This window comes from Nelumbo lutea, chromosome 4, assembly GCF_056320005.1.
Source record: "Nelumbo lutea isolate HS-2025 chromosome 4, American lotus-T2T, whole genome shotgun sequence".
In the NCBI taxonomy this organism is placed as follows: domain Eukaryota; kingdom Viridiplantae; phylum Streptophyta; class Magnoliopsida; order Proteales; family Nelumbonaceae; genus Nelumbo; species Nelumbo lutea.
Window position 1 is genome coordinate 3,902,459 of NC_142687.1, and position 13,068 is coordinate 3,915,526.

The 13,068-nt window shown below is 35.1% G+C and overlaps 1 protein-coding gene across 1 annotated transcript; it reads right to left on the reverse strand.

The window, feature by feature from the left end:
* Positions 1-444: 444 nt before the first annotated feature.
* LOC148853447 (protein MICRORCHIDIA 7-like) lies at positions 445-13,058 on the reverse strand. Its single transcript, XM_088983915.1, has 20 exons — positions 12,463-13,058; positions 10,637-10,711; positions 10,493-10,527; positions 10,307-10,385; positions 8,593-8,685; positions 8,380-8,464; positions 6,803-6,878; positions 6,343-6,471; positions 5,098-5,196; positions 4,835-4,936; positions 3,443-3,604; positions 3,251-3,346; positions 2,863-2,914; positions 2,670-2,781; positions 2,517-2,590; positions 2,049-2,434; positions 1,328-1,428; positions 1,140-1,203; positions 847-969; positions 445-765 (listed from the first exon to the last, which is right to left on the reverse strand). Exons 1-20 carry the CDS (start codon positions 12,848-12,850, stop codon positions 679-681), a joined length of 2,418 nt encoding a protein of 805 aa, XP_088840041.1. The 5' UTR covers positions 12,851-13,058; the 3' UTR covers positions 445-678.
* Positions 13,059-13,068: the final 10 nt, after the last annotated feature.

A 13,068-nucleotide genomic window follows, 5' to 3' on the forward strand; every position in this document is an offset into this window, starting at 1 on the left:
TTTTTTTTTCCTCACCCCTAGCCCTTATGACCGAACTGAATAGCTGCTTCAGCCGTTTCCAAACGGTCGAAATGCAAGGAATGGCTATATTACACGTTTGGATTGGGATCGATGCCTAATATAAGGGGATTAAACTTGGGCTGAGAGTAAAATATATAAAAGGTTCAGCCCCCAAATTTCCAAGCCCAGTATAGAGTTTGGCCTGGCCTGGAATGGGCTGGGCACAAAACCTAGGCCTAGGGCTAGCCGGCTAGGTTAAGGGATTTGCGGGCCAGGAAGGATGGGCCTCCAGCGTTTTTGCATTCTACCACACCTAATTTCTGTGCTTCTGTAACCAACTGTAAGCGAGTCAGATTTTCTTTTTTAAAATCTGGGAGACGGTTACCGTTTGGGGCATTGTAATCAACGATGTTGATTGATGGTTGTGAAGACAAAAGAAGCCACTGTACATCAATTAAAAACTATACATTTAACTCGCATCAAAACTGCTTCCTCTGTGTTTTAAATTACATGTATATACCCAATCCACTTCCCTCGTGTCAACTTGCAGGGTTTGCAATCCCTTCCGAAGTACGTATAACTAACTACGAACTATGAAGAATGACGTATTTCGCGTTAGATACGTATTACTCTTTACTCTTTCTTTAGACTGATGATAGTCACCGTAACATAGCACCTCTATCGTTCTGTTTTGCAGTTTAGAGACCTCATTTTCTCCAGCAGCGCCAACTTGCCCAACAACTCTTGTATGGTATTAGAAGCATCCTTCAAGGGGGAAAAAAGTCTTATGAGTTCAAAGAATCTTAAAGATTTGACAGCAAATTCAAGGGTGAACCTCTTCCTCACCTTCAATTTTTTCCTCAAATTCTCTTCTTCATTATCCCGTCTGTTCCTCTCTTCTGAGAATATATCGATCAAAGCCTCTTGTTCCTTGTTCATATCTTCAATCTTTTGCTCTGCCTTTTTAAGCTGTGTTCATAGAATCATTTGGAAATCATAACGGTTACATCAGAATCAGGATTTAGGAACAGCTTATAAAACAAATGGATTAAATGACTCCAAGGTATGGTCAAAACCCAAATGTGTATAAATAGAATATAGCATTTACCCCCCCAAAAAAAAGCATGCCTGAGACTTACTTGATCTTCTAGGGATTTACATTTATCTCTTTCAAAATGTAAATCAGCCTCCAATTTCTTCAATCTACAAAGGAAGAAAAACGTGACAGACATTAAGCCATTAAGGTAAGGACATCAAAGTGCTAGAAACAGTATTTGAATTTAACATGGTCAAAAAGAAAGAACGAAAAAAACGGGGAAAAGACCACCTATCCTTTTGTCTAGGATTCTCCTCGTGAAATTGATTCAAATCATTTTCATGGGAATTAGAATGCACATTTCCATTTCCACTGTAAGGAACATCAGCAACCTGCAAATCAAAATAACTATAAGAGAAAATCATCTAACAGAAAAAAAAAAGCAGTTTTAGACAGAAATAGTGATGGCGCATTTTTGTTCTTTTCTGTTTTGTTGTACCATGAGTACAATTTGCACTGCAGAATATTTTATTATGGTTTCAAACACATGGGTTCCATTGAGTGGCAGTGGCACATTACACAAAAGATGTACAAACGCCTCCCAATACAGCACCAAAGACCACATTAACTAGTAGCAGTTAACAAAAAATAGAACTTAATTAAATTAAATAACATAGAGAATTAATAGTTTAGTTCAAGAGACCAAGTTAGCTCCTAGGGCTTAGTCTGGAAGGAGTACAAATACAAATATGTAGAGTGCAAAACTTTATATTTTGTATGTATTTGTACTGTACATATTTTGTATTTGCACTCTTTCCAAACTGAGCCTAGGTAACAAATCATCATCATGCTTTATCCCAAATATATGGGGTCAGCTACATGAATCCTGTTTCACAATTCTCTTCTATTTAATGCCTTATCCTTCCTAGGTAACAAATCAAGATATATCAGAATAAATATGTTCATTAACAAATAATAATATATCCCAAGTCTCACAATTAAGATATTTTACCTTTGGCTGTGAACATTTAGCAACTCGGTCAGCATGTCCATTGGATGTATGATCTTGCTGAGTCTCACTATTACTGCCTTTTACAACTCTCTCAGGAGGGGTAGTTTGCATCTCACAGTCACCATCCTCGACAGAAGGCGACATTGGCTCTGGAGAACTTGATCGCTTTCTAAATTTTGTGCTCTTAATTCCATTTTCACCGTTTCCATGTATGTGTTCATTTCCATGCTTGGAGTCAGCCATCTTAAGAGATCTTTCAGCTTCCTTTCTCCCAACCACCTTCTCATTTGCATGCGAATACTTGTCGGAAAGTGGAGTTTTTCCACCGAGGAAGGAAGATTTCTTTGAATGTCGTGATGGTTGAGGAGGATACTCGGGTGATGATTCTTTAAAATTAAATTTGGTCAGAGAATGCTAGAATATGAAATATCCAGAATCATAAAGACTACTAGGTATTGATCTAGATACCTCCATTTGCAGATTCATTCACAAGTTTCTTTTGACGCCGGGGAGCATAGCCAATTTTATGGCAGTTGTTGCCCCTATAGGTCAAAGAGTGGGAATTAATTTATTAAACATAATACAAAGGATCCCAAAATAAAGAGATGAAAGACAACAAACCAGTAATTCTTTTGCATCTGCAATAATCGTGCCTCGAGTCTTGAAAGCACAATTGTACGTTCAAACCCTTGTTTATCATGAGCTGGTTCAACAAAATTAGCTTCCAGTACACCTGTAGTTCGATGAACTTGCATTAAAAATGAACTTGGTTCCAAACTAATTAGATTAATATTTGACAATACAAAAATGATACCTATAATTCCCCGACCATCACTTCCTGCAGCATTCCAGACCCTCCAGAATGGCTGAGAAAATTGTGCCTCAGGTAAGAATGGTTCAAATAGTTGCTAATTTATGAAATTTAAGTAACTTATTTTTTCCTTTCTGGAATCCAGATATATATGATTTGGCTAAGCAAGTAAACCTTGAGAGGCTAGTAAAGAATATGCCCAGAATAGAGTTTAGAGGAGAAATATAAACCTATAGAGAAGTAAACAACAAAAGACAAATATAAAGAGAGCATTAAGCTCTTGGATCAATCAACACCTAATGGATTATTGAGGGCATAGATAACACAAATAGTTTGAGTAGATTGAATAAAACATGATTCTGATAATATAGAAGCAAATGGGAGAATAAACCTTAATAAGTCGATTCTTGTGATAAACATTAAATCCTTGAACATCAATATGATCCTTTGCATCCTTCACAAACCCAATTGTGACAACAGCAACCATCTGAAATTCACACATAAGATGGAATCTTATGCATTAGTCATAATGAACTCAAAATGGCAGATTAATAAAGATAAATGCAATTCTGTCAAGTATTACATTTGATTCCCTTGAAACCCCATCAGCACCAGGTTGTGGTCTGTATGTGACCTCTTGTGTAAACATCATATCATCGACTAAGTTATGATGCTCAACATCTTTCTCACGCAGAATAATTCTGAAGCCATGTGGAAGTCTCAGATAAAGAATTGATGCATAACTCTGAAAATATTGAAATAAAATAATATCATTAAAACCCCCAAAAAAATACATCCTTTAATCAAAGGCCTTGCGATGAATTTTAATATCATAAACAAAAACAAATTTTGTGTTTTGTGGAAGTATTGGGGGACCTAAATAGAATAAATCAATAAAGTTAATATAATAGGCACTAATTACTTTCGGTAAAATCTAACCTTTACATAAAAATATACCATACACCTCAAATGTGTGAACATGCATATACACAAGGGGTCAAAAGTATGTGTTAGCTCATCCAGGACCTCAATTTACCATAGAATCAATTCCTTGTAAGGGAGACCATCCAGATAATCATGAATAGCAGGTGCAGAAAAGTAGCTATAAACTCAAAACAAACCTTTGGGCTATGGTTGGTTTGATAGAAAATAAGAGAGAGAAACAGAAAATTTGGTGGAAAGTTCTTTACAAAATCTGTGCAATTCCTTAAAAAACTTGCTCTCATTTTTTCTATAGGCTCAGTTTGGAAAGAGTACAAATACAAATATGTACAATACAAATACATATAAAATAATACAAAATACAAGGTTTTGCACCCTACATATTTGTACTTGTACTCTTTACAAACTGAGCCATAAAATCAAAGACATTCTCAGGCAAGCAATTTTCCCTGAAATTTGTTGGGCTAGTATACTGAAATTTCTTCAGAAACAGACTACTCTACCTAGGTCAAATAGACTAGCCAAAGTTGACTGCCTAGCCAACAAGCAGAGTGCAGACCTGGAATACTTTAACTTTGCATTATTCTAAGGTCAGTCAGTAAGGCCAAAAGGGATGGGGCTGTAGTGGAAAAATAAACATCTCAGAAGTCATGACTGCCAACCCCAAATATCTAGGATAAGCTTTGCTGAGTTGAGATTCTGTTAGAGAAAAAATAGCAACTATTTGAACTAAGACTACTTGTGATCATGGAATACTTGCCTAAAATAATGCTTACGATATGCAACTCCAGTAGATAAATGCTAAACAGTAGTAATCCTTTTCTTAAGAAACAAAAACAACAGTTGTAGAACTACTAAATTACTGTAAGAAAGATATGAATAATGAAACAGGTTAATCATGCCAAACCGAACTATGCATAAACATTTAAAATAGAGCATGAAATGAATTCTAATATTTCTACCAAAAAATGGAAAAAAGTAAAAAAAAAAAGAAAGAAAGAAAGAAAGACCATAGGCAAACTAACAAGGGTACCCTTAATGAATTTCGATAAGTCAAAAAATGCTTAGAGTTGGGAAACTGCTTTGCCATCTGTATCTTCTTCTCATCTCGATTGACACCTCGAATTTGAATGTCCTGCCATTTCAACATTAAAAATTAAATGATAAATCATATAGGCAGATATCTTTTCAGCCATACATCAGAGAAACATCAAGGAAATCATCAATTAACCTATCCTAAATTTGTTAAGGAAGAAGCAAGAAGGGTTGGTAAAGGAAAAGTTATAGGAGACATACATGTGGGTCAGTGTCAAAATCCAGTTCCAATTCTCCATGATCATCCTCCCATAGATTATATATGATTATACGTGTACCATGATCTTCCAAAGAGTTGAACTGCAAAAAAAAAAAAAAAAAAAAAAAACAAAACAAAAAAGTAAAATAAAAATTATTAGATATTACGGTTATCAATGGATTGGATATACCTATATCTAAATTCAAAGCTATTAATATTCATATTTGATCATGTATGGGTGGATGCACAGATGGGGGTGAGTTGGGATGGGTTAATGGTGGAATGCAGCATGTGTTTTTTTAGGTCTATTCCTGAGTGTATCAATCGAAGAATTGAGGTTAAGGATGGGCTATCAAAATTGAACAAATTTTCAAGAAACTTGATTGAAAGTGACAACAATGATTATGGGCAAAAAGATAAGTATGGACCTAAAAGAAATTCGGTTTATTGTTTTCTGGGAGGAGGTGAATTTGCAATGAAAGTGTTTTTAGAGTTGGAAGATAGAGTGTAGAAGAGGTTGGCAAGACTGTTGATTTTAGGCATAGGAACTAAAGAAGAGTGAGTATCCCACAGATTTTACCAAGCCATCAGCCAAGTAGTTAGCCAGCCTTTGATAGGGGTTGGTGATCTTGTGATGTGGATGTGAGAACAATAGCTTGTATATTTGGGTTTGACTTCAGGGGTGATGGTGCTAGGTTTTTATTTGGCCAAATGAAGTTGGTTAAGGCCTGAAGTCAGTAATACAAATACCTTTTTTCTTAAGTTATATTGCAAGAAATGTGGTTTGAGCAGATTCTGTCTCATAATTTCTTTTCTTTCTTTTTTGATGGTGTTCAGCATGTTTGATTGGGTTCACAGGGACATTGATTCTGAAGCACAATTCGAGAAAATTTCACCCACAAAAACAAATTAAAGGTTCCATTGTTATGTCAATTTTTTAAATATCATACTAAGAGACGCATGGAATTTTTTATTATGGGAGGGTTTTGTTTAGGAAATTTTCACCATTTTTCAAGGAAATTACAAACCATTCATGAATAACATGATATTGTTTCCATATCTTGGAACACCCCCAACTTTTAACATCCAGGTTTTATTACAGTAGTAACAATTATTTCAAATGCAAATTTGAGTGAAGAAGCAATATATAGAAAGATGGGGTAACTAATTAACATTTTTGGCATAATAGATCTATCTGTCTTTATATGAACATAAAACATAATTATTTAAGGAAGAGGAACAGTGACCTGATGAAGTAAATCTGCTTCACTTGAATAAGGAGACCACTGTACAATGGTTTCTACATTTCTATTCCAATCACCCGGAGATAACCGTGTCATCTTGTTCCAATTTCTTCCCACGTTCTCATAGTCAAGCTTATCATTTCAATGCAAAACAACCATTATACAAGAATACGGTCATTATAGATTTCAAGAAAAAATAAGAAGAGTAAGGTAAGAAAAAGTATAAGCTTTCAACAAACTCAACATTGGGAAGCATGACCAAGAGACAGAGTTATCAGAAATTATGAATTTCAGTCATTGAATTGTTTGTGCAAAAGGAATTGTGCTGTAACAGGTTTACAGCTTATATGGTCTATCTTCACATAAACATATTTTTAAAACCGACACCAGAGAATATACATGAAATCCTGATAGGAAAATGTTGAAGAAAAATGTATGGTAAAAATGCTTCAAAGTATCCTACCATGGGAACTACAATATCTTCCTTCCCAGTGCTCCTCAAAAATGTGTATGAAAGCATTCCAACGCTTTGTGTAGAACTAAGAGGCAAAGACCACATGATACAATTAGTATCAATAGAAAGGCATGGAGATAAATTACAAATCAAACACGAATACGATGTCTGTGCAAAATAAAGAAAAACAACTAAATGCAAGTTACCCGCATATTAGAATCAAAGAACTAGTGATCGACCTTGAAATAATTGAATAAAAAATAAAGGACCAATTATATAGGGACACCTTTCTTAAAATTTTATAATCCCTAGAAAAGAAGATGGTTATTGGACATTTCTAGATATTGTAAGCTTGCTGTACCTAGAAACTGATAATAACATGTCGGGCACTACATGACTAGAAAATGTGGAAGCATGACATAGGCAAGGACTGAAGGACATAATCAATCAACTACTAACTCCCCTAAATTTCCTTTTCCATGATAGTTCATTACTTATAAAATTACAATAACCTGTCTTAAATATGACAAAACAACAATGGAAAAAAGGAATTAGATAATTTCACATAAAAATGAGAGTTAACTTAGCAAAGCAAAAGCCATACTACATTTGCCTTCCACTGCAATCCAGTGAACTTTCCAATTACCCATGTACTTTAATTTTTTCCATAATTGTTAATAGCTTTATTAATATTTAAAAAGAATGGTATATACAGTGGTGTGCCAAGCACCCATTCATTGGCCTAGGCCCCACTATCCGAGATAGAATTGGCTGAACACAATAGCTGTTCAGCTGGCTGTGGAACCAATAATAACTAGGGGTGAGCAAGAAAAACTGAAAAACCAAACCAAAAAACCATATATATATTGTCTATATTTTTCATATATTTTATATTATATATAATATTATGAAAATCGAAAAACCAAAACAATGGTGAACCAAACCGGCGGTTAACTGAACCGGTCAACCAGTTAACCAATCGGCTTTGGTTCAGTTTCGGTTACTGATTTTCGAAAAACCAGTACTACCGGTTCAGTTGAAAAAAAAAGGCCCACGGTTCGGTTAACCGAACCATGAACACCCCTAATAATAACACTCCACACCAGTGATAAAATACATGGGGCCCACAACCATTCAACCTCTCAGTGTGGGCCCCATGTATTTTGTCACTGCCATGAGACATTATCATTGGTTCAACAGCCTTCTACAAAGCTAAAGTGTTCAGCTAATCTGAATTCCCACTATCCATCATCTGATTTTCTTTACAATTTTCCATTAGGGAATCAAACCCAGCACAACTTATTCCTAGTGGCTCTTTGTTTTGCTAGACCATCTGCCAAGCTATTGGTAGACCTTGGGACTACCAATCCAACAGATTCCCCAAGCTGCATCTGTCAATTTTTAATTTAATAAAATAAAACCAGAGTACATAGGGGATCAAGAGAATGTAGGAAAGAATCTGGATATGGAAGAGTGTTCCTCTGTGTAGAAACTAATTCACCACCATATATAATTCTTGAAATGCAGGAGTGAGACATAAAAATAACAACAAGAAAAAGAAAAACTATACTAAGAAACATCCACACCTTTTCCCATCTTTTCCACAACAACGTGAGAACACAATAACATCTGCCCCCAGCCTCATGGTACTGGTCTTGAAACCATTTCCATCTGCAGAAGCATAACAAAGAAAAAATAACATTGTAACAGTGAGAGATATCACTTAAAGTCCAAATATTAATATTATTTATTCATTTGTTGAAAGTATCTCTCCATAAAATGTAGAACTCAGTATTTACATTGCCCAATGGTATTAGCTGATTTGCTTTTTGCAGAATAACCTAAAGACATACATTGTCGCATTTTATCTGGATCCATTCCACCACCATTATCTGCAATAATGAAGCGAAACAAACATTTAACTTAACATATGGAACAAATATACAAACATAAATAGAAATGCATGAGGCTCCCAGGTTAAGCTTTCTAAGAAGTATCATTACTTATTGTCTGGATTCTTATTATATAAATATTCATGTTTTTAAACATTCTTTATGGCTCTGTTGAATAGAATCGATTATATTGTGTAAAGAATATCACTATTTAGGATTACAAGTGAGACTGGATTATGACTTGATAAGAAAATTCTGTTATTGGTTTTTCTTTTGGTTATGCTTTAGTACAAACAATAAAGAAAAAGAAAATACAAATGTGAAAACAGATAGGGCATTTGGCGTTAATGGTTCCAGATCTCTAGGGTGCTCGAAGGGTTCGTTTGGATACAGAACTAACCTTTGACATGATGCATCTCTCTCTCTTTTTTTTTTTGCAGTAATTGATAAACATAGTTTAATTCAAAGGTCATCATCATCCAAGCCTTATCCCAACTATATGGAGTTGGCTACATGAATCTGTTCCACCAATCTGCTCTGTTTAATGCCATATCCATTGTTAAATTACTGACGTTTAAATCATTTGTTACTACTTCTGCCCATGTCCTTTTTGGTCTGCCCCTTACCCTTCTAGCCCCTTCAACTTGTAACAAATCATTTCTTATGGGTGTTGTTGATGGTCTTCCATGCATATGACCAAATCATCTTAGCCTACTTACATTTCACCACCATGTTGGAGCTAACTCCTAAATTCCAATAAATGACTTCATTCTGTTCCTATGTACAAAGACAGTTTATGTTTTGGGCTCAGTTGTAATGCTTGGGGTTTAGACACAGGGTGTCCATTTGTATCCTTCAAACTTCTTGTTGTACTTCATTATTTTTTTCTTAACAAATTCATTTTGAGTTGCTGATAAAAAAAAATATATGTGCTCATAGTATTAAAAACATAAAGGGACCTACAGCTGCAAAGGCCATCTGAGTTGCCAACAGCCATCCAATTACAAAGGTTTTTTTTAAATGGAAACAGAATACAAAGGCTTTTCCTAAAATAAGAAAGTTTCCAGTGCCAATAGGTCTAGCAATGCTCAAAAGAATATTTTTATTCTGGTACCCAAAGTGAAGTTTAACTGCTAGCTTTTGGAGACATCCTAACTTGCATCACCAATTTTGAGAAATCCTAACTCTTTGAGAAAAAGAAGAAAGTAAAAACGCCCATTCATACCATTTTCATCAGGCATCTTACTTGTAGGGGGCACTTCCATTGTTTACAGTACAGTAATTAATAAGAAGTGCTTAATGCCCCTTATAAGTGAAAAGAAAATTGCATGGTGAAATACCAAAGAAAGAACACAGAGGTGAATGTTTCTTTCCTACTCTAAAATGGCCAAGCAGTGGCAAACAGGATCCATTAATAGCAAGGCAGTTGAGCACTGCCAATAATCAATAGTGCAGGATTTTTCAGCTCCAAAAAGTTTGGCAACCTCTAGGTGCCACCAAAGGCCAGAGCAGGTTGGCTAGGCTGTTGATTACCATTTTTGTAGTTCAATACTTCAAACTGATGGTAACACTCAAGGAAAAAGAAAATCCTAAAATAAAATTAAAAAATTGATCTCCATACCTTCGACCAGCAACATTCTGCTCCCATCCTTTTTATTCTTCAGCATATCTATGTTAACATATGTAGCTCCATGGCATATCTGACATTAAAATAAGTTGCTTAAAAAAAGTACAGAAGTATGCAAAGCATGGTTTAGTTAGTATAAACACTGAAACAAATTTAAATAGAAGAAAGGAAGATAAATACCTCATCTAAAGAATTATCCAAAAGCTCTGCAAAAGCTGTTGAAGAAAATTAAAATGGAAAGTAGAATTAACTAGCATGACAAGTTATCTTGATAAGTCAATATTTGCAAATGAAGTGATGATAAATTAAGTGTGCAAAGATTACCTCCAAGAGCCCATTTGTGGCTTGTTGCATTTGAATGGAGAAATTTGGGATGTACCCTAACATGATCCATTCCACCTGCAAACATAAAAGAAAGAAATTAAATATCAATTCAATAGATAAGTAATGACACACATAACAAACTATTGTGAAGCCACCAAACCATTCCCATTGTAACAAGATTCAAATAAAAAAAAATGATCCCAGCCCATGTGTATAGTATGTAATACCACACACAAAACAAGGGCATTGGTTGTCTTGTTCGACTTCTAAAAAAAAACTGACTAGTGTATCCCAAGAAAGGTGCAAAAACATAGCCCTTCTACAGCACATTTCGGACTGTAGTTGGCCTGCAAGGATGTGGAGCACGAAGGCAAAAGTTAAAATGGCAAGCAATTGACATATATAAAGGAGAGAAGATGGCTAAAGACCAAAAAGGGAGACAAAGAAATATAGCTATTACAATCACTTAATTTTTCCCTATTTAAATTGTAGAGCTCTTTGTTATGGTTTTTTTGAGCCTTAAATGTCCAATTATATTTCTTCTAATTATCTCTTGAAGGTTTATTAACTAATTTAATGTTTCAACTTTCCAGATATTTTACAATTTTCAAATATCTTAGCAAAATTAGCAAAATATCTCCAAAACTCTCTACTCTACATGGCAGAAATATTCATTGATATCAATATTACAAACCATGGCCACCAGTTCAACTTTTTGGGACAATAGGTCAATCTATGACATCATAAAAATAAAAATAAAAAGTTTCAAAAATATAACAATATAAAACCCGTGACCCAGTAAATGGATTGAACAGGCCAGCTTCAACCATCTGGGTCAACAGGTCACTAACCAAGTGAATGGTTTTCTGCAAATTAGTGGTTTATAGGTTAAGCGGACCCAAAGTCATGGCCAGGCCTCAACAAATTAATTGAGAATTTTCATGTCATTTTCTTTAGCACAACTGTGTATACACGGCATTACCATGCCCATAATAAGAATATGTTCCTGTGATTAATGAGATAAACCAATTAACCAAATTAAACATTATTACCGATATTTCCATATTTACACTTTTGTTTTGTTCTACTTCTTACCCCTCACTTTTCCATGAAGATGATAACCAAATTAGAAGTCATGACTATAATAAAATTAAACTGATCATTTCATAATGATTAGTTAATGCACCCTCCTAGATAGACAATCATCGATTATTTGATTGTACTCCAATGATAGCCCAATTCTGTTACTACCTCAATCATTGGCACTCAGCATTTTGCATGGCATTTGTATCAAGAACTTAGGAATTAGAGCATGTGAATATGATTTCCTTCGAAACAATGGCAGGTTCTGTTTTTTTTTTTTTGGTTCCTTTTGTACTGCAAAAACACATCAAGTGGAACAGGGTCGTTTTTTCTCAATTTAATGGAGAGTAACGCTATTTATAAAAGATGATTTTGGATGGAATACATGGTTTTCGATTCATATAATTTCATGACTCAAAGGAAGCATTGCCTTGCTATTGTTTTACTCCATTATATTTTTTTATCAGCGTTTTACACCAATAAATTTGAGTGATTGAAGCAGAAAAACAAATGGCAAAGTATAAACGAAAAAGGGAAAGTTACCATCGATTGCACCAACATCAAGTTACCAAATAACATGCAGAAACATGAAAAAAAAAATAAAAAAACATAGAATGATAGAAGTATTTATGTTTAAACCTAAAAAAAAAAAAAGAAACAAATCGGAAAAGAGAAACAATAAGCATACAAAAGTAATAAATAAAAACAAATAAAAAATAGGGGAAAAAAGATGTTTGAATTACCGAAAGAAGATGCCGTGTCACAGCCAGAAGCGCCCTCGTAATCTCCAGCTTTCCAAAATTGCTTGCAACTCGCAACCACAACCGTGGATTGAGATTTTGAAACTGGTTCAGACAGGGGCAAGGCTTCCTCCGGGGGTAAGGGATCAAGAAAGCCGAGAGGCAAAATGACTCCCATACCATCCAGCTTCTGCTTCTTGGATGAACTACCATCGACGCCATTCGAAGACCTAGATCTTTTACCAAACAAGGACTCGCCGTCAGAGTCACCGGAATCGGAATCGGTGCTACTGAGTTCAATGAAATCACGTTTTGAAAGCGTGGGAGGCAGACTATTTTCCAGCGTTGTTTCTCCACTTTCAACAGTTTCTTTCTTAACAATGGAATCCATGGCGACCAAAAAGATTATCGAGTTTAGGGTTCCGATGGGAAGAACAAAACAGAAGATCTATCACGATATTCAAATAATGGAGATTCTTGTTATTATTATTACTATAAAGAGGAGTGCAGAAGCCGTTAGTTTTGGTGATCTAGAGCGAAGAGGAAACGCAGAGGTTGGTTTCTATTTCCTATTTGGAGATAGACGAACCGCACGATAGGCCTTATATA